Source organism: Melanotaenia boesemani, chromosome 11, assembly GCF_017639745.1.
Source record: "Melanotaenia boesemani isolate fMelBoe1 chromosome 11, fMelBoe1.pri, whole genome shotgun sequence".
NCBI classification, from domain to species: Eukaryota; Metazoa; Chordata; class Actinopteri; order Atheriniformes; family Melanotaeniidae; genus Melanotaenia; species Melanotaenia boesemani.
The window spans coordinates 32041862-32066453 of NC_055692.1; the positions used below are offsets into that span (position 1 = coordinate 32041862).

At 40.6% G+C, this 24592-nt stretch overlaps 1 protein-coding gene across 5 annotated transcripts in view; it reads right to left on the bottom strand.

Moving 5' to 3' along the window:
• The window catches only part of tnc (tenascin C), a 60665-nt gene that overhangs the window by 14552 nt on the left and 21521 nt on the right, over positions 1–24592 (bottom strand). For 4 of the 5 annotated variants that reach the window (XM_042000031.1, XM_042000036.1, XM_042000034.1 and 1 more), the window contains exons 7-11: positions 18317–18586; positions 17413–17598; positions 14116–14205; positions 10224–10487; positions 1591–1866 (exon numbers count right to left, since the gene is read on the bottom strand). In XM_042000031.1, coding sequence (XP_041855965.1) covers positions 1591–1866; positions 10224–10487; positions 14116–14205; positions 17413–17598; positions 18317–18586 — 1086 coding nt within the window. The remainder of the gene's footprint in view (positions 1–1590; positions 1867–10223; positions 10488–14115; positions 14206–17412; positions 17599–18316; positions 18587–24592) is intronic. The other variant, XM_042000035.1, reaches the window with a different exon arrangement.

The window sequence follows — 24592 nt, forward strand, 5'->3', positions numbered from 1 at the left end:
TCAGCGGAAGAGAGGGAGGCCCACATCCATCAGCTAACATGTGCTAGCTTGCTACTGATTCCACCCTCCCAACACCACCTCTTGTATACTTCTACCCCCCACCCCTCTCCAGACCTGAGAGAACACAATCCCTGCTCACAAAAAGGGGTCTGTTATTGGAGGAGGTATGTGGCGAGCCAGCTAACCTGCTGAAAAGGAGTTCTGCAAGCACAACCACACGGCTGCTTCCAGTCTCGTCTGATAACTTTCTGAGAGCAGTTTGTGGTGATATGAATTGTAGCTGAGCAGAGTTTGTTCTGGGTGCTGTCCACATCTCTTTGTGGTTCCATCAATCATTCCTAGTATGAAACTCCCTCACTGTTACTCAAAAGTTCCCTTACTTCCTCTTCAGCAGAGGGTGTTACTTTCACTTCGACGCCTTTCCCCGGCAGACCAACGATAACCAGCTTGCATAATGTGATCAAATTAGTCAGTGGTTGTATTCACAAGTGGGAATGTTTTATGGATTAAGTGATGCTAATGAAAAATGTTAAGATGGTTCCACCACACCATTAGCATGCAGACAATGGGCTGTGTTGAGCGCATGCCATATTTTGCGTGGCCCCAGAAGCCCCTGGCACCCTAGCACAAGAGCCCAGGGGCAATGGCAGCATGAGAATGAAGAGTAGTCCAGGCTCGAGGAAACTGGGGATGCATACAGAAGAGAGGCCTCACACAAAGTGACAAAAGCCCCTCAGGGTTTTTTTTTTTTTTCCTCCATCAGTTGCCCCATCTTTCTTCCACTTGACTGATCCTCATCAGTGAAATTCTCAATGATAATGTTGGAATAAAGGCTGATATGGAAAAAATGTCAACAAACTTGCAATTGGTTGTTAGTGACCTTTAAGTCTGTGCAAAGGTTTCTTGAGGTCTAGCAGATATGAATATTGTGAACGCTGTATTACATGGAATTATCGGCAGATTCTTGTGTTTCCTCTTACAGCCCTTTCATTAGCCACAGACTCTGATTTACAGCATGTTAATCACTGAAAATGACTGTGGTTAGCGATGTGGGAGGGGAAACCAGGGCACCTATTGTGCCAGTTTAGCTGCACACTGACCTCTTATTTGATGTGTTTCTGCCTGGCCACATAAACAGACTAGCTGTTGTTTCAGTGTGGACTCGTACCAACAGACAGACTGACAGCTTAAAGGTGGATCAAATCCGGATCCACGCCTGAGCTAATGTAGCTCGAATGGGTTTTGTGAGGGCCTTGCGGCAGACATTAGCCCATTTCACGATCTCCCACATTAAAGGCGGGGAGACGTGCATGATAGAGGGCAAATGAAGGGATGTTATTTAGGGATTTACATTGATTAATTATTACTGTTTCAATTTTACCACATCACTCTTTAAAATACAGTATGTTCTTAAAAATGTTAAGGCACAGCTGGACAACCACACCACAGCTGGGTAGACATGTGACCATGGAACCCAGGAAGTCAGTAGAGAGAAGTACTAGTTACTGAATGCAGCAGCAGCAGCAGCAGAAGAAGAAGAAGAAGGCAGCAAAGAACAGCATGAGAACCCAGTGTTGACAGCATTGATACCTGTGATGGTGTCTGCAAAGACAGGGTCTAAGAGACCCCCACTGTACACCCCGTACACATTGGCCCTGTACCAGGTGCTTGGGGAGAGGCCAGAGATGTGGAGGCTGCGAGCATCAGCGGGCACCGTGTGGTTCTGCCACTCAGCACCCGTCTCTGCATCGGTAACTTCAATCAGAAAGTCATCGAAAGCCCCATCCTCAGCAGACCAGGACAGGAGGAAGCTCTCCCATGACACATCGCTGACGGTGACATTAGTCAGCACAGGCTTCGCCTCTTCTGGGTGATGAAAAACATATCAACATCTTAAAGAATGAACACAAGAGCTTAGCCTGAGTTTCAGACCTGATGCAGCTGGAGAAGAATGCAAATGTGAACCATTATAAAACCCAGAAATGGCTCCAAATAATGATCAAACCTAACAGACTGAGATTCAGAAGACTTTTCAAATTACATAAAAGAACAGAGGACAAAAAAAAGAATAAAAATGTAAAAACAGCCTTTACTTTGTCTGGAGTTGAATATTCTCATATTTCCATAAAGACCAGAGGGAACATAAAGGCTCATTATCGATATGTGGCTATAGCCGTCTACCTTATATGACCATATAAGTGGGAAGACATAATGATAAAGAGCAGCAGGCAGACATGCTGATGCAGCTTGTGCCCATTAATGGCTGTGAACGAGCCATTAACATTTGAAGGTGCAGCGCAGCCCGCCTGGTGCTGCAGGAGTACGCTGTCCACTTCAAACCTGTGGGGAGGCCATGCAGAGCCACATGCAGCCGCCTGTAATTGGAGACTATTATATATGTAAGCATTCAGAGAGCAGTCTCCAAAGAGAAGGAGATAGATGGAAAAAGTAAACGTTATCCTCTTCACTGTGCAGCACACAGAATAAATGGGATGCTGGACATGAGGGGTGTGATGAGATATAATGGAGGTTTGCTGTAAAATGTCTATTGATTATGAGGACTCACATGGACGAGAAGAATTATGTGTGTGATGAGTTTGTGATGTTGCATTGTGGAGGAGGATTTATCAATTCTTTAATAAATCTGTAATGAGAGTTTCCTTTTCATTTGAAGCAGAGAAAGTCTTCAGAGGCAGCTCAGGCTGTTGAAGATGTGTGACATGACAAAATCAAATGCTCCCCTGAGATATCACTCATTCTTGCAGATATCTACCATTTGATGCATGCTCTGTTTTCTGCATGTACACCTTCAGCTGCTGAAGCACAGATCATGTCATCACATGCAGGATATAATCTTGCTTTTTTATGCTGTTCTCTGTTTTCTTTGCTGATGCACCTCCAATCACATGATAAACAGCTTTTACAACAGCTGGCATCAGCCACATATATTAAGATATTAGAAGACAAAAAGTACAACACTGACATATATTCAGTGAGTTAGATTCTGACTCACTTGAAGTGCAGTGCTTATGCAAGTGACTGTATGCTATAATTAGATTCCTGATCCATACCATCTATCCATCCCAGCTAATGGTCATAATGCTGCTTAAAATTACATTATATGCATCCTTGGTAATATTTTACTCTGAATCAAAGGTGGTAAACACAGGGATAACAGGAGTACCCTTCCTAAGCAATTTCATTGTAGACCTATAAATATGTCATTTTAAGCAATATATGATTCATCAGTGAGTCCCACAATGGTGTTGTTTTTAACACTGTCACCTCACAGCAAAAAGGTTCCTGGTTGGAAGCTCCTTTAGGGCCTTAAAAGGTGGAGTTTGTGATTTCTTTCTTTGTGCTCCAGTTTCCACCCAAAGCTTGAAAATATGTTAACTTGGGGGTGAAAGGTTACTTTTACACTGCAGGAAAAAGTGGCCCAAATCCAATTTTTTGCTTATATGTGACCCAAATCCATTTTTTTCAAATCCGACCCCTTTCATATGGAAATCAGATACATACCTGTTGTTTTTCTAAGTGACCTCAATCTGAACAGTCATGTCATATTTCATCTGACTGTTACATCATTAAAGTGAGACAGATTTCACAATTCTGCACCAAGATTGAATTTAAACAATGGACAAAACAATATTACACCACAAATATTGCAGCTCTGCACAGCAGCTTAATACACACACGCTAACATGTGTAGCATCCACATTTACCTCCATAAACACGTGTTGTGTGTGACATCTTTGTCTGTACATGCAGGTCACTTCAAGGCCATAAACTGGAGTCTGATGGCAGTTGCATTTAAATAATTATGTGAACAATGAAATCAGATCTCAGCAAAGAATAAGAAAGTAATATTAAGACCTGGAGTATGAACATGGCCAAAGACAGGGGTGTCCAACATTGGTTCCCAAGGGCCACTGTCCTGAAAGTGTTCAATGTATTAAAGCTTCAACATATCTGACTCAAATTAAATGGATCCAACGGCCGCTTAAAGGTCCCATATTATACACTTTATTCCCAATCTGAGACCATTCATTAATATCTAAATGAAATATTTCCGCCATGGTATGGACAAATCGACCCTCAGTTTGAGTGCAGCGGCTTCTCTTCACCTCCCTCTTTTTAGCAGCTTCAGAAATGTGCCGTTTATGGTGGGCGGAACCCTGGTGGAGCAGCTCAGCTGTTGGCTCCGCCCATCGCATCGCCCGTCATGAGGTGATTGACAGGTTAGGCCTTAGCGGTAACTAGACGCTGATTACAGCGTAGTGAAGGATAAACAAACGCCGGAACACCGGAACCCATTCCTGAAGCCCCCATTACCGACCCAAACCGCGACGCACGGAGAACACAGCTAGCTACGCTCATCAATCTGATGCACAATGGCACCGGATACAAACAGTAGAAACAGTGACTTGGCTACATTTACAACAGTGCTAATATATTTTCAAGCTATCAGACTAATAAGGCCGAAACGATAAAATAACTGCCAGCTCTTACCTCTCCAGCTGTGTCACGGACAGTTGGTATTGAACCTGGCTTCAGCTTCAAACGGTTGGCGAAGCCTGCTTTCCATGCCCCCATGTTGTGGAAACAGTCCTCTTTGAAATGCTGGCCACAGACATGCAAAACCTTTGGAAGTTTTCCGGGTACATTTCCTCCAAAAATAAAATTAATCCACTCAGTCCTCGTGGGTTCAGTGGATGGAAGTAAAAAAACGTTTTCGTGTTCATTTATGCAGCCACAAACAGAACAGTGCTTCTGTCGCTTAGCCATGTCCGCTAACGAGGGTTGCCGAAGAGGGAAAAACACTGGGCGCTAGGTGATTTTTAGAGGGCGGGCTTTGAGAGCCGGTAAGCGGGTCCATCGCTCTGTGGGGAGTGGTTATTGTCCCTTATGACGTCTTAACGTACACGCTTTCAAACAAGCTCATTTCAGCGCTTACTTCCCTAGAGGTGGAGCAGGGGGGAGAGAGAGCGCCTGAAAGAGTTTCACACTTACGGGTCTCCTACACATGCGGGGGGACCAGTATGACTGTTCCAAAACCATTAAAAAGTGAATTTTGCATAATATGGGACCTTTAAGTTCTACACAATGATTCATTAATATGAGCCAGGTGTGTTGCAGCATGAAAACGTCAAAAACCTGCAGGATTGTGGCCATCAAAGACCGGAACTGGACAATCCTGGCCTAACCCCTGTTTCGTAACGGGTGCGTCTTTTTTTTTTTTTTTTTTTTTTTTGTCATCATCACAAGATTCTCCACTCCTGTGATTTCGTGATCTAGCGGATCCCGCTAAGTGGACTGCACTCGTGGGCGGTCCACACCTGACACGCTCCCTGTATAAAATGCCGCGACATGCAGGTCAGAACAAAACTGTGGTGCAGTCGTAACGTGATGCACCCGGTATAAAGGAGGGGTAAGTCACCTGGAGCACTGCTGTCAAAGTCACTCAACAGTGCAGACTTCTCCCAGTTTTTCTTTGACATTGACTGAGAAAACCTGGAGATATGATTGTTTAAAATGAATAATACACAAATATTTACTGTAATCCAAGCATAAAAGTGGAATGGGATGGGCAGGTGTAACATTTCTTTCAGAGTATTTGTCATTTTGTCATTGAAAAGAGTGGTCAATTCAGGTGATAATGGTTTGATGTTTTAATTTGGGCCCATGATGTTAATGAAGCAGCTTAAAGTTTAAAATAATGATAATAATAATAATCATCATCATCATCATCACCAGACCATATAGGAGGGGTTGTGCTGAAAAAAAAACCAAACAAAAAAAAAAACCCAAACATGGGTATGGTAAACATTTTCATAGAAAGACTAAATTAAAAGCTAGGAGCGAGTGTGAGCATGCATGGATGTTTGTGTACTTGTGATGGACTGATGACCTGTTCAGGGTGTACTTCGCCTCTTCCATGATATCAGCTGGAATTCTGGGACCCGGAATAAGAAAAAGCGGGTATGGAAAATGATGGAATGAAAGATGCATCATAGGTGTCCGTACCAACAGACAAAAGCTAGAAAACTGGGAACTGAAGTTGAAAAAATTATTCGTTTGTTTCCATATCTGATTTGTTGCGTAATTATAATTAATTACAAAGCCAAACAATTAGTCATTTTGCCTATATTTATGCTAAATTTACCTCTTTTTTATCCATCTTATGACTATATCTCTAACATGGGTGTAAATCACAAGTTTGATTACAGTATGGTAATATATCAGTTTAGTGAGACGCTCCGTTAGCTGGTTACTTCAGGGGCACGTCTAAACCCTTGATGTCAACCTCTTTCTTTTATTACTGTAAGCCTCCTTAACCCACCCCTCCTTTCCCTCCCTTGACTCCCTCCTCCAAAACGACTGTCATCCATGTCAGCGTGCCATGTCTGGAGATGATAACCAGCCGGGCTTGTGGATTAGAGGGAAGCTGATTTTAAAGACAAAGTTTTAACACGACTCTCAGCATGTGGCCTTTTATCCGACAGACCCACAGTTCATGGTGGTCAAATCGCACAAAACCAGAGGGGAGCGGGTCTCACGCCAACAATTATCACATGAATAAACACTGTGCAGGGCGCACACATGTCCATACAATCACCCAGCCCCTGCAGCCACCAGCACACACACACACACAAAGGTCCACCCTGTCTCAGCCTGTTTAGTCTGTCATACATGTAACACACATGACCACATAGGCTACATAAGCAGAAGACCCAATCAGTAGTTGTTGTTTTCTTCTTTAGGTAAAGAGCCTTGAGATGACTTTCTGTATGAAATAAAACGCATACACTCACAAATCAGAAATCAGACAGTAACTCACCATTTCCCTCCAACAGTATCGATTTCTGCCCCCAACCGTGAATTTAACGGGCACCCGTTGCATAACTGGGTGATTTACTTGAGGCATATTTTGGCTTTGAGGTTTTCTGACCACAGCATGAAAAATACAGTCGCTTTATTTATCATTTCTTGTTTTAGTTAGGGGGGGAAATGGAAAAAGAAAAAAACATACCACATTTTTCTCTAAATGAGCCTTGGGGGATGGAGAGACAGTGACTTACATTGAGACGGGAACAATGAATTCAATTCACTGCCTTGGTTTGGCTGCAGCAGTGAAGAATAAAAAAAAATAGGGTTTATGTGAACAGCTCCTTTAACCATGTACCACCAGCAAGAAACATCATGGAAACAGGGAAGTACAGTTTCTGGGTACTAGGATATTTCTTCTGCCAACTCTTAACATAAAGATCCCACCACTGTTACTTAAAAAGTCTGTCTCTTAATAGAGTGACTCAGGTCAGTGCAAAGTTTATCACAACATAGAGGTTTTCATGATACTTTAAGCTAAGTACTCCTATCAATCTGAAACGTCTGCTGGTCGCTCTTCATCTGGCTTCGCCTCCAAACAAGAACGGATGAATCCTTCTTATATTCCCTTTCACGATCGACTCTTGGTTGGCATGCTGATGTCGAAGACTGATGCAGACTTCATGGTTTAGTGTTGTGGCTGCAGTTCTTTCTGCAGGTGACTTAGCCAAAGCAATCATTTTTATATGGGAAAACCATGACAAACAATATAATAATTTGTCTGGAGTGAATTTTTAATCTAAAATCTCACTCATTTCCAGTGACTTGTATTTATTTTTGTTTTAAGATGCTCAGACTTGGAAACATTTTCGTATCCTTAGTCGAACAGCATGATAGCCAATGTCATATTTTAAAATTTTATAGGCAATGATAAAACCAGTGTTAGGAGAACAGAGAATGGCAGACACTGCAATTTGGCCTAAATATGACTTAGGCAATTATGCTATGAGACTAATGATGTAGTGATACAAAGAGATAGAAGACTATGTCAAATATCATGAAAAGCCAATTTAATAAATTTCTGGGAGAGTTTGTGCATTATGAGGAAGTCCTCCAAACACTGATAAAAACATGTTTCACATGTTACCCCTGGTTCCATCGAAAGCGGAAGCATCACAAAAAGCGAAACAGAGCGACTCTTCTACGGCTTCGCGGCTGATAGCGGTAACTCTAGTCAGTCAGAGTGTTCCTATCTGTCCCGCCATGCAGCATTCCTCTCCGCTTCCCCAAAAAATAAACAGCTATTCTGTTGTTTTACTCTTGGAAATCTCATCAGTGGATCATTCAGGCAGGAAGTGAGTCGATGAAAACCAAATTGGATCCGGTTGACTTAAACAAATAAAACACTGGACTTTGGATCGTTCCGCATTTTACTGTGAAACATCATCACCGGTGGCACGGGCACCATGCCATCAGGTGAGAGAAGGTCTCACATGATACTTGACATCATGGATGATGAGATGTTTATCTTGGAGGTGGAAGGTCACTTTACTTTACTTTAAAGCACGTGAGACATTAATCGGACTGGCCAAATAACATTTTGCTGGTTCATTGTTAGAATTGTTGTTGCAATCCTTGTGGGATCCAGTGAACTGGAGAGTCCATTCTGAGCTGTTTTGCTCTGAAACGTTCCTGGTGGGACAGGCTGCCAGAGGGAAGCTCAGCATAACCATTATGTCCCGCTTCCACCTTAGCAATGCTTCCGCCTTTCCGGAGCTTCTGCCTTTCATGGAACTGAGAAGTTATAGCTGCAAGCATCCGAGTGCTACAGCAGTCCTGGACTTGGATGAGAGTTTTTCTTTGAAACAAAACACTAAAGCATGTGTTACATATAGTTAAACCTTTTAAGTATTCACAACCACTAATCCAACAATCAGTGATCTAAATCTATTTCATTCTGTTCATCTAACAACTGGGTTGGAGCCTACCTTTGTTGTACTTGGATAAGAGGCAGGGTACACCCTGGACAGGTGGTCAGGTCATCACAGAGATAAACAGTTATGTATGCTCACATTTACTGCCAATTTAAAATCAATGCAGATTTTTTTGGACTGTTAGAAGAAGCAGACAACCTTGTTGCTGTGGGGTAACAATGCAAACCACAACTGCTTGCTTGTATATGGAATTTTAATTTAAATATGTTTTAAAAGTTGCCTTTGGCTAACCCCATATACCCCTGGCTGTGGTTAAGGACCAGAAGCTAATCGTTAAAAACACTGGGATTCTTTTCTCAGGACAATGGTGAGCTACAAGTCATTTTTTGGTGCATCTCTAGCTTTGAACAATAGAGACTAATGAACACCTCTGGAAGAGAACCATACATTAGTTAGTTTAAAATGGTTAAAAAGGAATGAAAGAGTTTAGCATGTCTGATAACTTTTTAACAATCCCAAATGGTTTCACTTCCTAAAGTGTTGACATGGAGTTCAGTTTGTCCCAGAAGTAAAGCACAGGAAGACACTCATGCATTAGAGAATGAAAACTGAAAGAGATTATTTACTATTATCCACTAACTCTAGTGGAGGTTGGCAGAGGCCAGCGCAGACATGACGTCCAACGATGCAGTCAGTGATTGAATTTGCATTTTATTTATCTCTTTTTTTCTAACCAGAGAAACCTGAAAACCAATAAAAGATGAAATGGTAAATAGTCTATATTTATATAGCGCTTTACTGTATCTGGAATAACAACCAAAGCGCTTTACATCATACACCACATTCACCCATTCACTCACACACACACTGATGGCGGAAGCTGCCATGCAAGGCTCTATCCGGAGTAATTTGGGATTCGCGTCTTGCTCATGGACACCTCGACATTAGCTTGACAGGCCAACGATTGAACCAGAAACCTTCAGGTTACAAGACGACCACTCTATCCACTGAGCCACGCCGCCCCTGCTGCTGTGGCGTCGCCCATTTGGTCTTGTCATCTCGAGCTTTCTGGAGCTAGAAGTGATCATATTCTGATGTGTGTGGAGCTGGAGAATGATAGTTGAGAGCTGATTGGACAAAATTATGACAAATATCTATGAAAATATGGAAATATTTTCTAAAGATCTACCAGCACACTAATCAAAGGGTGTGACATAACACTATAACAAGTTATAGGAAAAATGTTTTGACATTTACAGGAGAGAAGTTGATTCTTTTTGGGTGGTCGTCTAAAAAGGAGTCAGAAATGTGAGTGTTATCATTCCTGAACCAAACACCAGCAGCATAGCTGGAAACCTACTGCTTCATCTTTCCAGTGTTGTTTCCTGCTAGACATTTCAGACACCCTGTTACATTAAACTGGTTGGAAATATTTAGAAGTATGTTCTGGGCAGGACTAACCTGTGGGCGCTGAGATAGTAGCGGGCACGCTGGTTCTGCGGCCCCTCTCTGCAGTGATGCTGATGGTGTACAGCATGCCGGGTGTAAGGCTCCTCAGGGTGTGAGATTCAGAGCTACCTTGCACTACATCTTCAGCCCTGTGACCGTCAGCTGAAACGTAGACCAGTCTGTAGGAGTCAAGCTTGGCGAGCGGGCGCTTCCACTCCAGCATCATGGTGGTCTCCGTCACCTCTGCTACGGTTAGGTCTTTGGGAGCATCCAGGGCTGATGAGTAAGAAAAGGTTTGATGATAATATTTCTACATTAACCATATGAAAGGAGCAGCTTCTTGTTTAAAAATAGCTCAACTTTTACAATTTATCTTCATTAGACAATTTTACCTTTCAGATTATGAAACCAAATTTCAGTTAAAAATGTAAGATTTTTTTTTATATGTTCTTCCTTTTATTCATTTTTTTTAAATCTTCTCGCCACAGTCATCAGGATTAATTTAGCAGCAGCCAGCTGAAATGTGACAGAAATACAGAAATACAGGAACTTTCTTCCAGACTGCTGACTGTGTTTGCAGGGCACATGGAGGAGACAGGAATCAAACTTATGGGAAAATAGAACAAATTCTAGCTGAAAAAATTACTGCAGCCTGGCTCAGAAACAGACTGAAGCAACTTGGTGGAAGAAGCATTCAGCAATGACAACCACAGATGGAAGTCAGGGGTATAATGCTCCATACACTTTTAACAGGAGACCCGTCTGGACTGTTGAGCTACATCAAGTCGAACATTGTCCTCTTGGGAAAGGATGCCTCCTTGATGGTAACATCTCTTCAAATCTTCAGTATACGTCTCTGCACCAATTAAAGAGGTGATTACTGTATATGTCCCATATGCCATTGAGGGCCATAAGTGAGATCTTGAAGTCATCCATGACAGAGACTTAGATCCACCCCTATACCCTCACAAATGCTGACTTTTGTACCATTTACTCATAAAAGTCTGGATGGCCTTTTTGTCTTTGGTTTGTAAAACCAGACATTAGTTTGTCCCAGAAGTTGTTGAAACACTGACTCATGAGACCACACTACACATGTCCTCTGTCTTTCTGTCCATCTGGGATGAGCTGGTGTCCAGCGTTGTTGAGCAGCAGCAGATTGTGAAGGAATTCCAGAGCCCATGTAGTTTCACTGATCGTGGTGGCATGATGGTTTCTCATGCATTGTTGCCTCAGGTCTTAAATACATGTTTATCCAGTGATTGACTCCATCCATTGTCTTAGTTTGCTAAGATTTCCACAGGCTTTCTTAATTCACTGAAGTTTATCACTGAAGACAAGAGAATTGTTACTTGTCCACCTGTATTTGTTAATGTTGAAACTAAATTAACAAATTGCAGAGACATTTTAGAAAACTACCCTCTAATCAAGTTTTTTTTAAGTTTGTCTGTCTAGTCCAGGGGTCTGCAAAGTTTACCAATAAAAGAGCCATTTTTACCATCAGTCCCATTAAACAAAGATACTTTGCAACCGCAAAACCTATATTAGCGGCTGACATTTTAATTGTTTTTTCATTGTTACGACAAAGAAAACGTCAAACCTCTGCATCATCAAAGTTGAAATGGACCCAGCAGCCCTATCTGCTCAGTATCATCAACAATGCCAGACTCATCACAAATGACTGAGTCTGCTGGACCTGAGTCAGTTAGCGGAGTTGTGATGCTTGTTGTCATTTTAATCACCCTGTCCTTGATGGTTTTTCAAAGAGAGATGCATCTCTGTTTTTTCCAAAAATCCAAGAACAGAAGATCCAGGGTTGGAATGAAGGATTTTTTTCTTGTGTTCTCATTTGTAAATGTGCTTACTCTCTCCCAAGCTGCCACAAAACCTGCAGCACTAGCTGAGCTTCGGGACTTGATGCACTTCTGTAAAGTGTGTTGAGACTGTTTATCTTTCCATAAGTTCTGAAATCACTTTTTTTTTCCTGCCATTCGGTTGTTTTCTGCATATGCGGTTTGTTTGTTCTGAAAATGTCTTTCAACATCACATTTTTGTTGTTTGCTGATTTCTCTGCACAAATCAAGAATACTGGTAAGCCAGCATTGTTGGCAATTAACATAAATGAATCTGGCCACACAGAATAAAAATTTTCCTCTAGAAGCGGTGAGGAAGGGCTGAAGAGTCACATGTGTCTCAAAAGCCAGGTCTAGTCTAATGTCACCTGGATCAGGAGCAAAGCACAAACAAATATATGTGTACGCATTATTACATTATTACATTATTACATTATTACAGATTTAATTTTTATATTGGGGCGTGACTTCAACATGTTAATTACGATTCATTAATTACAAAAAAAATGAACACATTAAAAAATGAAGACATTTAATCGCAGCTTTCTTTCCAAACAACACGGCTTGGTTTCCGGTACGATTACAGTGACGCACACGTCGCAGCATGGTCGCTGTATTTAGCGAGTTTTTAGACCCCACTAGCAATTCTATCTTTTTAAAGCAAGTACCTACAAATCTAGAGACGTTTTCTGGTGATATTGGAGATTTTTGAATGACGCTGAAGCAGGGCTGGGCAATATATCGAGATTTTTAAATATCAGACGCATGTTTTAAGAGCATTTCATTTAATATAAAGGTACTTTAATTTCAGTCAGCTGTTTTAATGCACATGTGCTGCTGATCCTTAATAAAAGTATATTTAGCACTGAAGACTGTAAATTAGAACTGTCTCTTTGGTTAATTGACAATAAATAAATAAATAAATAAATATGGAGATATATATCATATATCATGATTCAGGTAAAAAATATTGAGATATAACATTTGGTTCATATCGCCCAGCTCTACGTGGAAGCATGCAACGTTTACTCTTCTCAATGAGCAGTGGTGCTGACTCAGGCCCCTCCCCCATCCAAAAGCACTCAATAACCTTGGTGCTCCTGACTGACAGCATCAGTCCCAGCTCCAGCCTCCAGGCCAGGGATGTTCACCTCTGCTCCATGACCAAACTCAAAGCTGCTGCTGGCTGATCCCACCCTGTCACATTTTAATTCCCATATGAAGAGTGCGGGTGAAAACATTTAAAAAGTTAGACGTATTAGAGATGGGATTTATGGCTCTTTGAAGCGAGCCTGATCTTGAGGAGTCGTTTCTTTCAAATAGCCATTCAAAAGACTGGTTCTTCTTTTAGAATTCAATCAGGAGTAACTCATTTTTATCAGGAAAATAGTCACTGGTAACGATAAGGTAAGATTTGGATTAGAATAATTCAAACTTACACATCCCACCAATTTAAACTTAGTGTGAATTATCACTCTGTTTTCATTGTAATCCATAAGGTGTCTCTATATCCCTATGCTGTGACAGTGAGATCACTATTTTGGATTTTCCCTCACCAAAAAACTTTGTGGCACAACGAAAACTAAATAGGATACAGTGAACTTCCATTTAAAACGATTTCACTCTAGTAAAGCAAAAAAAGAATCACAATATATGAGAATAGCAAATCATAAAAAATATGTACCCATTTAAAATCCACTATACAAGATTAAAAAGCATATAGGAAAAATATAAAAAAAAAGAATAAACCTGAGCGACATCAGCGTACATTTTAGTAAATGTTTTGGATAGAACTCAGATAGAACTCTATTTTTTCTGAAAAAACTTTCCGCTCATGGATGCATCACATGAATGGAGCGTGTTGGACATCAGACGCCACGCCATGAAGGCAGTGTAGAACATTTGTAAACAGATTTATACTATTTTGTTTCCTATTTCTTTTTAAACCTGAGAAAGTTAATAAACATAGAGAAAATATTTGGGACAAGATGAAAATGTCAAATCGGAGAGTGAGTGAATTTATAGTGGAAGTGTAAATGAGAGCATCTTACCAGTGACTGCATTGGTAGTTGTGGGCAAACTCTCCCGCTCATCTTTCACCGCCGTCACACCCATGCCGTACTCTGTTCCAGGTCTCAGTCCTACAGAACAGGGTGACGTAAAAATACTGTGACACGGGGGTAAAAAGCAGTGTTATTTTTTTGTTCAAGCAAACCCACCGAGGGGGTCAACAAATGAACTGAGGGAGTGTCTGTACTCAAGTGGCCAGCTGTTTCCACTAATGGCTTCAGTGCCACAAAAACACTCTCCTGTGGCTTGATTGCTCAATAGAATGCAGCCTAATCACGTTTCATGGTATGCCTGCGCTCACTCTGGAACATCAACGTTGTATTTGCATTGATGGGTCTATAGGGCTCTTGTCGCAGAGCAGAAACACTCCTTGCTATGATACAGCAGGCTCCAGGGGCCATTTGGTCTTTACAATGAAGTCCTCTCTCACACTGATCGCCTCTAATTCCTTTATTAACTCCCACAGAGGTCATCGCACACAGAGCTTTACTGCATGAAATTACACCTAATGCCCAGGAAACTCATTATCAATAAAATCACGAGCGTGAAGGCAATTACAGATAATAAGTGTGTGAAAGAAGTGCTGAGGTGTGTGTGGCGCATGGGGGGGTGTCCGCTGAATGGACGCAGTGCTTTATGTTTATGGGCAGGGCCTCCCAAGGACAAAGAACTGGGTCACACAAAGACAGTACTGGTCTGTTTTTGGAAGCGTTTCTTCTGTTTGTTTGTTTCTCATGGCATCTAATCCCGCCGTGCTGAAGTACTACAGCCCAGAAACAAACAAACTAAAAAGAGGTCCGTCCGCCTCAAAGCGAGGCTGTATGATGTCAGCGGTGCAGAAAGATGGAAAAACCCGCCCGCTTTTCTTGTTTGATCAAATTCTTGCAGTGAAACAAGCAACACTTTTTTTCTCATTTAGCGTCTGAGTGCCAGACACCTCCTGGGTTTTTTTCTTTCTTTTTCTTTTCTTTTTTAAAGAAAGTGGGTCTTTTGTGGACAGTCAAATGTTTCACAACAATAAACAAAGACTGGAAAATGAAGAGGCTGAAAATAACATTAACAGAGAGCTTCACTAACACTTCTAACCCCAAGAAAATGAGAAAAAACACAGTTCACACACACACACATTTATCTTCCACAGAGCTTTCAGCTTCGTCATTTGGATGCAAAGTGGTAATGAGCCGACGTGACAGCAGAAAAACCAAAAGAATAAAAGCAGCTGAGTTTGTAAGCCCTGAATGGCTTTTTTTAAAATTAGCTGATCATTACAGGATGTGCTGACTGAAGCTTTGGTCATAAATCAGTTCAAATGGAAATAGAAAACAAGAAAAGCAAATAAATAAAGTCCAGTTAGCTTGAACTTGAAAACTTCTGTCATTTATTTTATTAAACTTATTTACACAAGTAATCTCAGAGGCACCTGTTTCAAACAAGCCAACATAATTTTACTCAGACTCAACACTAGCTGAAAGCCGCCATAATAAACCTAAATAATCCTAAATCATTTCTTACCTGAAATTATAAGCCTTGGAAATGAACCCATTATCTGGGTTGCCAGGTTGTAAAACTCACTGCAACCATTTTAACTGAAAACTCTATAAGTAATAGTCAATAAGTTATAACTACAGGCTTTATTAGACATCAGTAAAGAATTTTAATTATTTTTATTAGTAGTAAAACATCAGCAACTTTAGAGGTTCCACATGATCACATTCTAAAGTGAAGCTGTTCTTCACGCTTTACCGACGTGGTTACAAAATTAAATAATGTATATTACATAAAACTGGTTCTAATCAAGAGCGTTTGATTTGAGAGCAAGATTTCTTGTTTTCATGCTCAAATATCATATTTCTCTCTCTGAAAACTCTGCTCTCACACTCAAAAAGTCCCCTCTGGCTCTCAAATACATCGTTCTTCCTTTCAAAACTCTGCTCTTCTCTCCAGTTTACTGTTCGGTTCAAACCTCCTGCCCTCCTGCTTGGTCTCGTTCCCTCACACTAAGATGAATTCTCTGCTCTCTAGAAACTTCTTCTGGATATTTTTTCCTCTCTCTCAGGTTGCTGAATGAGCTGTCTGTCAAACATCCCTCCAGCCAATAGAATATGATGACCAAGCAAATCGCCACCACCTACATCAGGGTGCGCTCTTCTTACCTGACACAGTGCTCTCAGAAAAACAGAGCAGAATGATCACAGTGTACCACTCATAGTGTTCAGTAATTGAGATGCATCACCATGACGTCAGCCTTGTTTCACTTTATCAACTAAATAAAATATTTTAATTAATGTTTCTTTCTCAAAAAATATATAACATGAAACTAACCAGTATTTCCTAAATTTCAACCCTGTTACTCCTACAAGATCTTGATCTTGGAGAGATTGTTAAACAAAATCAAATACATCATCATCCATCCTGATGTAGAGCTACACTACACTTACAAAGTCCTCTTAGCCGAGGCAGTAGCTGCTCACATGGATTTGCCATGAGTTATAATATCACTGACAAATAAGTGTCTACTTTTAAAAGAAAGATAAAAAGTATAATATGATTAAAAACAAGCAAACTTTGTGGCAAAAAAAGAGGTTAACTAGTCGGGAATCACGGTCAAGTAAAACAAGGGCACCCTTAAAAAAGGTGGGGACTAATTGCTCGGTCTACGTTGATCTAGTATTCTATTGGCTGGAGGACGTTTCACAGACAGCTCATTCAGCATCCCGAGAGGAAAAAATATTCAGGAGCAGAATTTTTGAGCACAGAGAATCTGAGTGTGAGGGAACGAGACCAAGCTGGAGGCCTGGAAGTTTCAACCAGCGACACTAAACTGGAGAGAAGAGCAGAGTTTTGAAAGGAAGAACGATGTATTTGAGAGCAAAGAGGGACTTTTTGAGTGTAGGAGTTGAGTTTTTGAGCGTGAAAACAAGAAATCTTGCCTTCAAATCGAAGTTACAATCTGAAGTAAAGCCAGGGAAATACCCTCATAGTTAAAGGGTCAAAAGCTACAACCAAAGCTGCAGCTAATGGAAAACGAGTTGTTAGTGTTAGTTAAAAATACAAAACAGATTACATTCTAGTTTAGTAGATGCCATTCAAAGAAAACAAATGCAGTTACCATAATGTAAAACTTGTGTTGTTAATCTGGAAGCCTCTAATAGGCTTCTTTATCTTTTTCTTCCTTTAAGAAGGCGGCAGGATGTGAATCAGAAATTATTTATTAACAATTGTTGGTATTAGTGATGCTAGTTTGGATAGATCTGTTTATGGATGTCAGTCTGCAGTACCTGTGATCTTGGCCTGGGTGGAGTCCTTGGGTCCAGAGGGGAAGAGCATTTCTCCATGGTCGCCTCCAGACAGAGGTCCATACTTGATGCGGTAGTTGTCCACCTGAGCCCGGCTGTTCTTCCACTCCAGAGTGATGCTCTCGTCCGTCAGCTCCACTGTCTGCAGGTCTGTGGGAGCGTCCAGGTCTACAACGGAAATGGATTGTAGATAACCAGATGGTCCAAACTTAAAGTAAAACCTCTTTCTGATTTAATTCTCATTTCATCCAATGTACAAATAAGGCTTTAAACAAAGCTTGGGCAATCTATATCCATCAAGAGAAAGGATGTTTAAAATGAGTAGGAAAAGTCAAGAAAAGGGGGTAGCCAGTCCAGAAGTCTGTTGATAATTCTTGTACTCTCAAAATTCTTGCATATATAAATAAATTGTGCAAACTATCCTTTGTTATCACATCTTTAATGGACAGCAATTTTCTACAAGCTAATGTGGCAAAAATACCATCATCTATATATAGCTTAGAGTGATTTTTCATAGTCTGGATCACTACAGAGATATCTCAATAAAACCATATCACTTTGCAGCCAATAGGTTGCAAAAAAGGGTAAATAAATGAGGATTATATCAAACTAATAATAATAATAATAATAAACAGATTAACTGAAGCCAGCAGGAGCTTCTATACTGAGCCACGTCTCCACATCAGCAGGATGTCCTCCTTCGTAAACATAAAGCAACAAGAAAAGCATGTGTGGTCCCAAAAGCCCTCTGGCAGCTAATTAAACTTGGCTGTTAAAAAGTGTTCATGGCTGACTGCTTTTCATGTGGGAAGACAGTTATGTTATGGCACATTCTTTTTTTTTTTTGGATTGAAAACAAAGAACATGAAGCTGCAGTTGGCCTTGCCTGTGAGGAAGGATTCGTAGATGGGGATGCTGATCTGTTCTCCCCTCTTGGCCGTCAGAAAGACTTCATACTGGGTGTCAGGGGTGAGTCCTCCCAGGTGGTACTGGGTTTCAGTGGAAGACAGCTCCACCACGTTACGATCAGCAGGATTCAGGCTGGGCCCGTAGGAGACGCTGACCCCGTCCACGTCAGCCACAGGCTGGAACCAGGTCACCAGCGCTGTGGTGTCGGTCACGTCACGCACATCCACCTGGCTGGGGCCATCTATCACTGAACGGATACAGAGTAACACAGTCATGATGGTCAAAGAAAATAGAACAGGAAACAGGAAATTCATATTTAAAACTTGCTCCCTTGTTGACAATCACTGCACAAAGGTTGCTTGACCCCCCCGCCATGACATGAAAAACATTCAGAAACAGGTAAAGTAAAAGGTGTCTGCAGAGAAACTGCAGGTATTCAAACATGGGATGTTTTCACAGTTTAGATGTGAGTTTGCACTCTAGAAACTTAAAAAGGTTGAGATGTGTGATGTCATAGATTACACAACTCTGCAACATCACATCTCTTATTTTCAACATTACTTTCGGCACTTATCATGCACACACATTTTCAACTTTTACAGGGTGGCACTGTCTTTTCTCTCTCATAGCAGCTCTTTATCACTATTACTTTTGCTAATTCATACTTCTACGAAGTAGCTGTTGTGAGAAATGAGGGTCCTGAATTTTCCCACACACTCTGATCTACAATGAGCTGGGCCGACCACCACTTCATGCTACCAGTGATGTGTCGCTCGTGAACAAGTCAGCTGTAAGAGCTTTATCTTTAAAGTGAACATTAAGAGAATGATGGACCTTCAGAAGGGGCAGGACCTCATTTTGATAAGCACACCATGTGGCCAATCACAAGCGAGAAAAGTCCAGGATCGTACCATCATGTGAAAGAAGGAAGGCAGGCAGACTCAGAGGACAGCGAGTGTAGTGGTACAGCGACATAAAGATGAGGAGCTGGATGTAAATTGCTAGTGTGTTGGGCTAAAGTGAAGAATTCAATGAATCTTTAGTGTCATAATATTAGGACTTTGGGCTTTATTTGTTTAATTTTTGTTGGTGCTCAGTTGTGATTAGAACAATAAACAGTTTTTAACTAAAAAAGGAGAAATGGGGATTTTTTTTTTTTTACTGAAAAACAGAAAATTTGCTTACTTACACCCAAACCGTTTATAATTGCTAAATCAGGCTAAAATACAAGCTCTGAATGATGCTTAATGAAGAGCCATTTGGGAGGTGAAAGAGTTGGCTCTTCTAAGGGAGCTGCACTAAAAGAGACAACTCTTTGAAAAGAGCCGAACTTCCCAACACTGCACGGTACGCATAACTATTGAGGTGGCTGTAACATCACATGAATACCAGGAATACATCACCACACACTGCTAGTTGTTCAGAAGATACGACTTAATTTTTTTTTAAATATTCTTCTTTTTATCTGCCTTTAATACTAGAATATTTATATTATTTTAAAGATGGTAATAATTAAAAAAAACTGAGTGAAAGAGCTGAGACTTCTTTATCCTAAATATACTGAGTATCCCATTTAGATGATTAATAAAAACCCTGTTGACAAACGTCCTCAAGCTCATCCAGGCTGAACTTGGAGGCTCAAACATATCATGTTTCTCCAGATATGCTTCATTGGCTGCAGACTTTGGCTGGGTTGCTCCAAACTTTACATTTTTCTTAAAGCCAGTCTTGTTGAAATGAAAATTACTTGCTTCAACCTGAGATTCAGAGCATTCTGTTAAAGGTTTCACTTTAATGTCATCTAGTCTCAGGAAACTTCCCCACACAATGATGCTGCCATCACCATGCTTACCTGTATTAATGAAGGGATGCTCAGAGCTTGTTTTTTAACATACAGAATGTTAGAAATTTTAGAGAAATTGTTCCTTATCAGCCCAGAGCACTTTGCTTTATACGATCTACAGGTCATTTAGGTGAATTCTGTATAATTCCTGCTACAAGTCTTTTAGTGAGGAGTGATTTCTCTCTGGACTTTCTACCATTAAATGGCCACAAAGAAATTCTGGATCTCATTCATAGTAATCAATGGCTTGTTAGTTACTTGTCTAACCAAAAGCTTTCATCTCTGGTTACTCGGTCTGATCAAACGTTGGTGCTGGTTCGGATTTTGAAAGGCCAACAGACAGATCTCATCCTGCTCTACTCATTGATGGAACTGAACCCTCATCATGACCTTGAAAGGAGGAAGCATGTGGTTGAGTCAGGGGTGTTGGTGAGGGGTGGAGGCATAAATATCAGGATGTTGCAGTCATTTCAGCAATGCAGGTGCCAAACATTGTTAGGCTGCTTGCATTTGTGAGTTTATTCAAACTATTTTCAGATCAAATCCTTACGCCATGAAGGGTGCCTTTTCACTACCACTTCAATTGATTTGTTACACACAAGCAACTTGAAGAAAGTCAACCTCTGTGCAGGGCTGATAAAACGTGCAATCTGCAACTGAGCTTAGCACGGATTTGTTTTCTGAGGAGGCTGCAAGGGTGTCATTCGGGTGTCACGATACTATTCTCCAGGGAGACTGGTGTCCCTCTGGGCCTGGCTGCTTGAGTGACTAGAGTCTCTACAGCGAGGGTCGGGTTTGAAGGGGGAAGGGAGAGTGGGGGACTCAAAATTAGCCCCTCAACTTGCAAATCCCACAAAATGTGCCCACAAACCAGTGTAATGGGAGACATGAAGAGAGCCAGAGGGACGTAAAGATTCCTGAGCCTTTAACCAACGTGGTGCTGACACATGAGTACATGAGTGAACGCAAGATTTAAAGAACATTGATTTTTCATGTGATTTTTCCTACTTTACAAAAGCATCCAATAGAAAACTTTTGGCCAAAGTGGATTGAAACTGTGTATGAAGAAAAGAAATTATTCCATTATATTTGCATAAGGGCTGACCAGTTCGTCGTAACATTGTTATCAAACTTTATCCTGCTATGTCAAACTTTTTCTATTGCTAAACAAAATCAATGAGCCCTTCTAATAAGAAACTGCAATCACAAAAGCTTAATTTGTTTTACTTGAAAGATTAGTTTAGTTTTCCCTTTGCTGCAGAGGCAATTTTACATTTGTCTGATAAAATCAGGAAGCAGGAGCTTTGCACAAAGACTAGAAATGAGAAAAATGGCTTCTTTTCTCACAAGCTATCTTCAAAGTTATTTAGTTGATATAATCAGGGATTATATTATGGGACGCTGTTCTCATGGAAAACAATGTAGGCTACTGTTTCGTACACTTTTCATAGACACAGCTCAGGAAACTGAACAAATATCCTTTGTTTACCAGGCAGAACCCATACCAGTAATTTAGCAGCCCTGCTCTGTTGGGTGTATTAGAAAAGGTTATGCTCAGTCTCTCATGGCATTTCCATGCAGACAAGCAAACAAGTGGCCTGACCTGCTGCCAGACGGAGCCACTGTTTATCCCACACTGAGCTGAATGCTGCGCATGTCAAACTTGCTGTGTTGGAAGGATAGTTTCCCAATGTAAGAGTAAGCAGAGTTTAAATTTCATCACAGGAAGCCAGTAAAGCCAGTAAAACATTCAAAAACGGAAACAAAAGTTTCAGCAGTACTTTAACACAAAAACACATACAAACAGTTCTGTCGTCGATGGCTGTTTGTTGAGAGAACTTATGAATCAGACCCTCTGATCTCCTTTATATCAATCCTGAGCTTCCACCGGCTTAAAAGACTTTAGGCTCTATAACCTGGTGGAGCAGAGGAGATGAGTCATAATTTGTTAATAAGGGCCGGAAATCCATATCTGTTTTTCCCATCCCGCCTAAATCATAGCAGTGCAGAGGCATCAAATGAGCCAATCAGTCAGAGCTGACATGCCTGTTTGTTTTCAATTCTCATGGGTTGCAAGATGGATAACCCAGATAAAGAAACCACAGCCCCTACACAAGAGGTATAAATCTGACAACCTGTGTAAGTATTTAACTTTGACAGCGCTCTATGTTAAAAAAAAAAATAAAATAAATCATATTTTTCATTTTTACTGCACTGCTTCAAATGTTGCAAATGAAGCTGCAGCTTATTCCCCTGCAAATATCTGTTTTTAAAACTGAAAGCGAAAGCTTGAAATCACAATTATTTGATATTGATCTCTCACTCTTTTCAGTTTAAGATTTGCTCCCTGCAGAATCCATCAGTACTGAGCAGCACATCGTTGTAACAATACCTTTTGAAAGAGCCTGCATTCATACAAGAGGGGAAAACACAGTATAGTATGTGCATCCATCAACAATGATAAGCTACAACAGGCAAGCGGACAGGTAATCACCATTTCTCACACCTGTCACCTTAATCTCATCTCCTAGTTCTTTTTCCTTAAGCTTACCTGAAGAATAGCTAAACAGAGATGCAGTATACTGCATATCAAGTCTGCAGGCAACAGGAAGTAGATTAACCCTGGTTCATAGTTTCTCATATCTGATTACCTATTTCTGAGTGACAACATCAGTAGAAGCAAATAACTTTAAATATCTCACAGAAAAGGTCAGATGTAAATTAGACGGCCAGTTTCTAAGCCAACACATACTATGTAGAGAAATGGAAAGAGTACTTACTACATCTCCCACCTCCCAGAAACACTTCTACAAATAAGATATTTGGCTATATAAATGGCTCTTTGCATAAATAAGATATTTTGCAAACAACTGTCTAATGTCACAAAGGTGACAATAGGTTACATCTTACACCTTAAAGAAAAATGTCCATAGAAAAACTAATAATATCCTGGCAGAAAACTACCAGGACACTTTTCCATTAACTGTAAAGAGACTTCTGTTAATCCAAAAACCGAAAATTCTGGTCTTATATGTATGTATATATGTGTATACCCTGCTGCATTCACACAACGATACCACGCTGAACAAAGAGAATTGTTGAACCAAACTGGTAAAAAGTAATTGAATTAAGTTTATCCAAAATCAGTTTAATAAGTTCATATCCAGCTTTATTTCTACCCCCATTGCAACACATAACTTGCTAGTGCTGGTGGTGGTGGGTGTCACTCCCACCACCCACTTGTTCCTTTTTCCACTTCTGACATTTCCTAAAAGTTTCATCAAAATCCATCTTTAACTTTTTGAGTTGTGTTGCTAACAGATAGACAGAAAGTTGTTGAAAACATAACCTCTAACTTGGCGGCGGTAATAGTAATAATCAATCACTACTTAAAATTTTACATTCAAACAAAATCTGGGTTTGTGACAGAGGCTCCAATGTCTCAAAAGTCTGGTGTCCAGCAATCCTTAGTGATGGCGTCTGTCCTTGTTCACAGATGCAGTGCACAAATAAAAAAAAACAGGGTGGCACTACTGTAGAAAGTTAAAAAAGTTACAACAAGCTGCCAAACTTATATTTGCTCATTTAAACTAAGAAAGATCCATATTTAATAATTTAGATAATGCAAATGTGTATTTCCACTCTTCCTAAAGTGAATATTAAGAGCAGAGACCTCCTGACGGTGCTTATTTTACAGCCAGGTTTCATTAAGGTATTGCAGAAGAGGAGAGTGAAATGAGATGAGATGAAGAGTCCCACTCAGTTTCAAAATGCCAACTTCCTTGGACTTCTAAAGAACTTCCAGGAGTCAAATAGAATTGTTCAAAGAGACGAAAACTAGTATAATTTAGTCAAAATTATGAAAGATTAAAAAAAATCTATAAAGTTACATTAAATATAAAACCATGCAAAATAGCGATGTTTTAAAACCAGCATATCATCTACAGTTTATGGCTAACATTTAGGTTTGAGTCCATCTTTGAGTAGGTCTGTTATCGTCATGAGCAACTGCTCACTGTTGTTGAAACCAGTCTCTGACACCATTAGCTTTCAGGGTGGAGCGAATCTCTGCTGGAGGGCTGAAGGAGACAGGTGGCCGTTTTGTGTGTTGCACCATCTCACGCCGCCACCGCTACTATGGTGGCGAGCCCCAATTACCTCGTATCTGCCAGCAAGAAGTAGCTTCAAACTTTAGCCAGGGCTGTTAATTTTCTGTTTGTCAGATATTTGACATAGTTTAGTTATTTGTAGTCTTCATCAAAATTATTTTTATTATCTGGCCACAATGTTGCCCTAATAATTATGTTACATTTAAAAGTATCTTCCAAATTAGTAACTTATTCTCATTAACGCTGCTGCCGCTTGTCTCTTAGTCGCTTAATGTTAACTAACTCAACAAATGTTGCACCA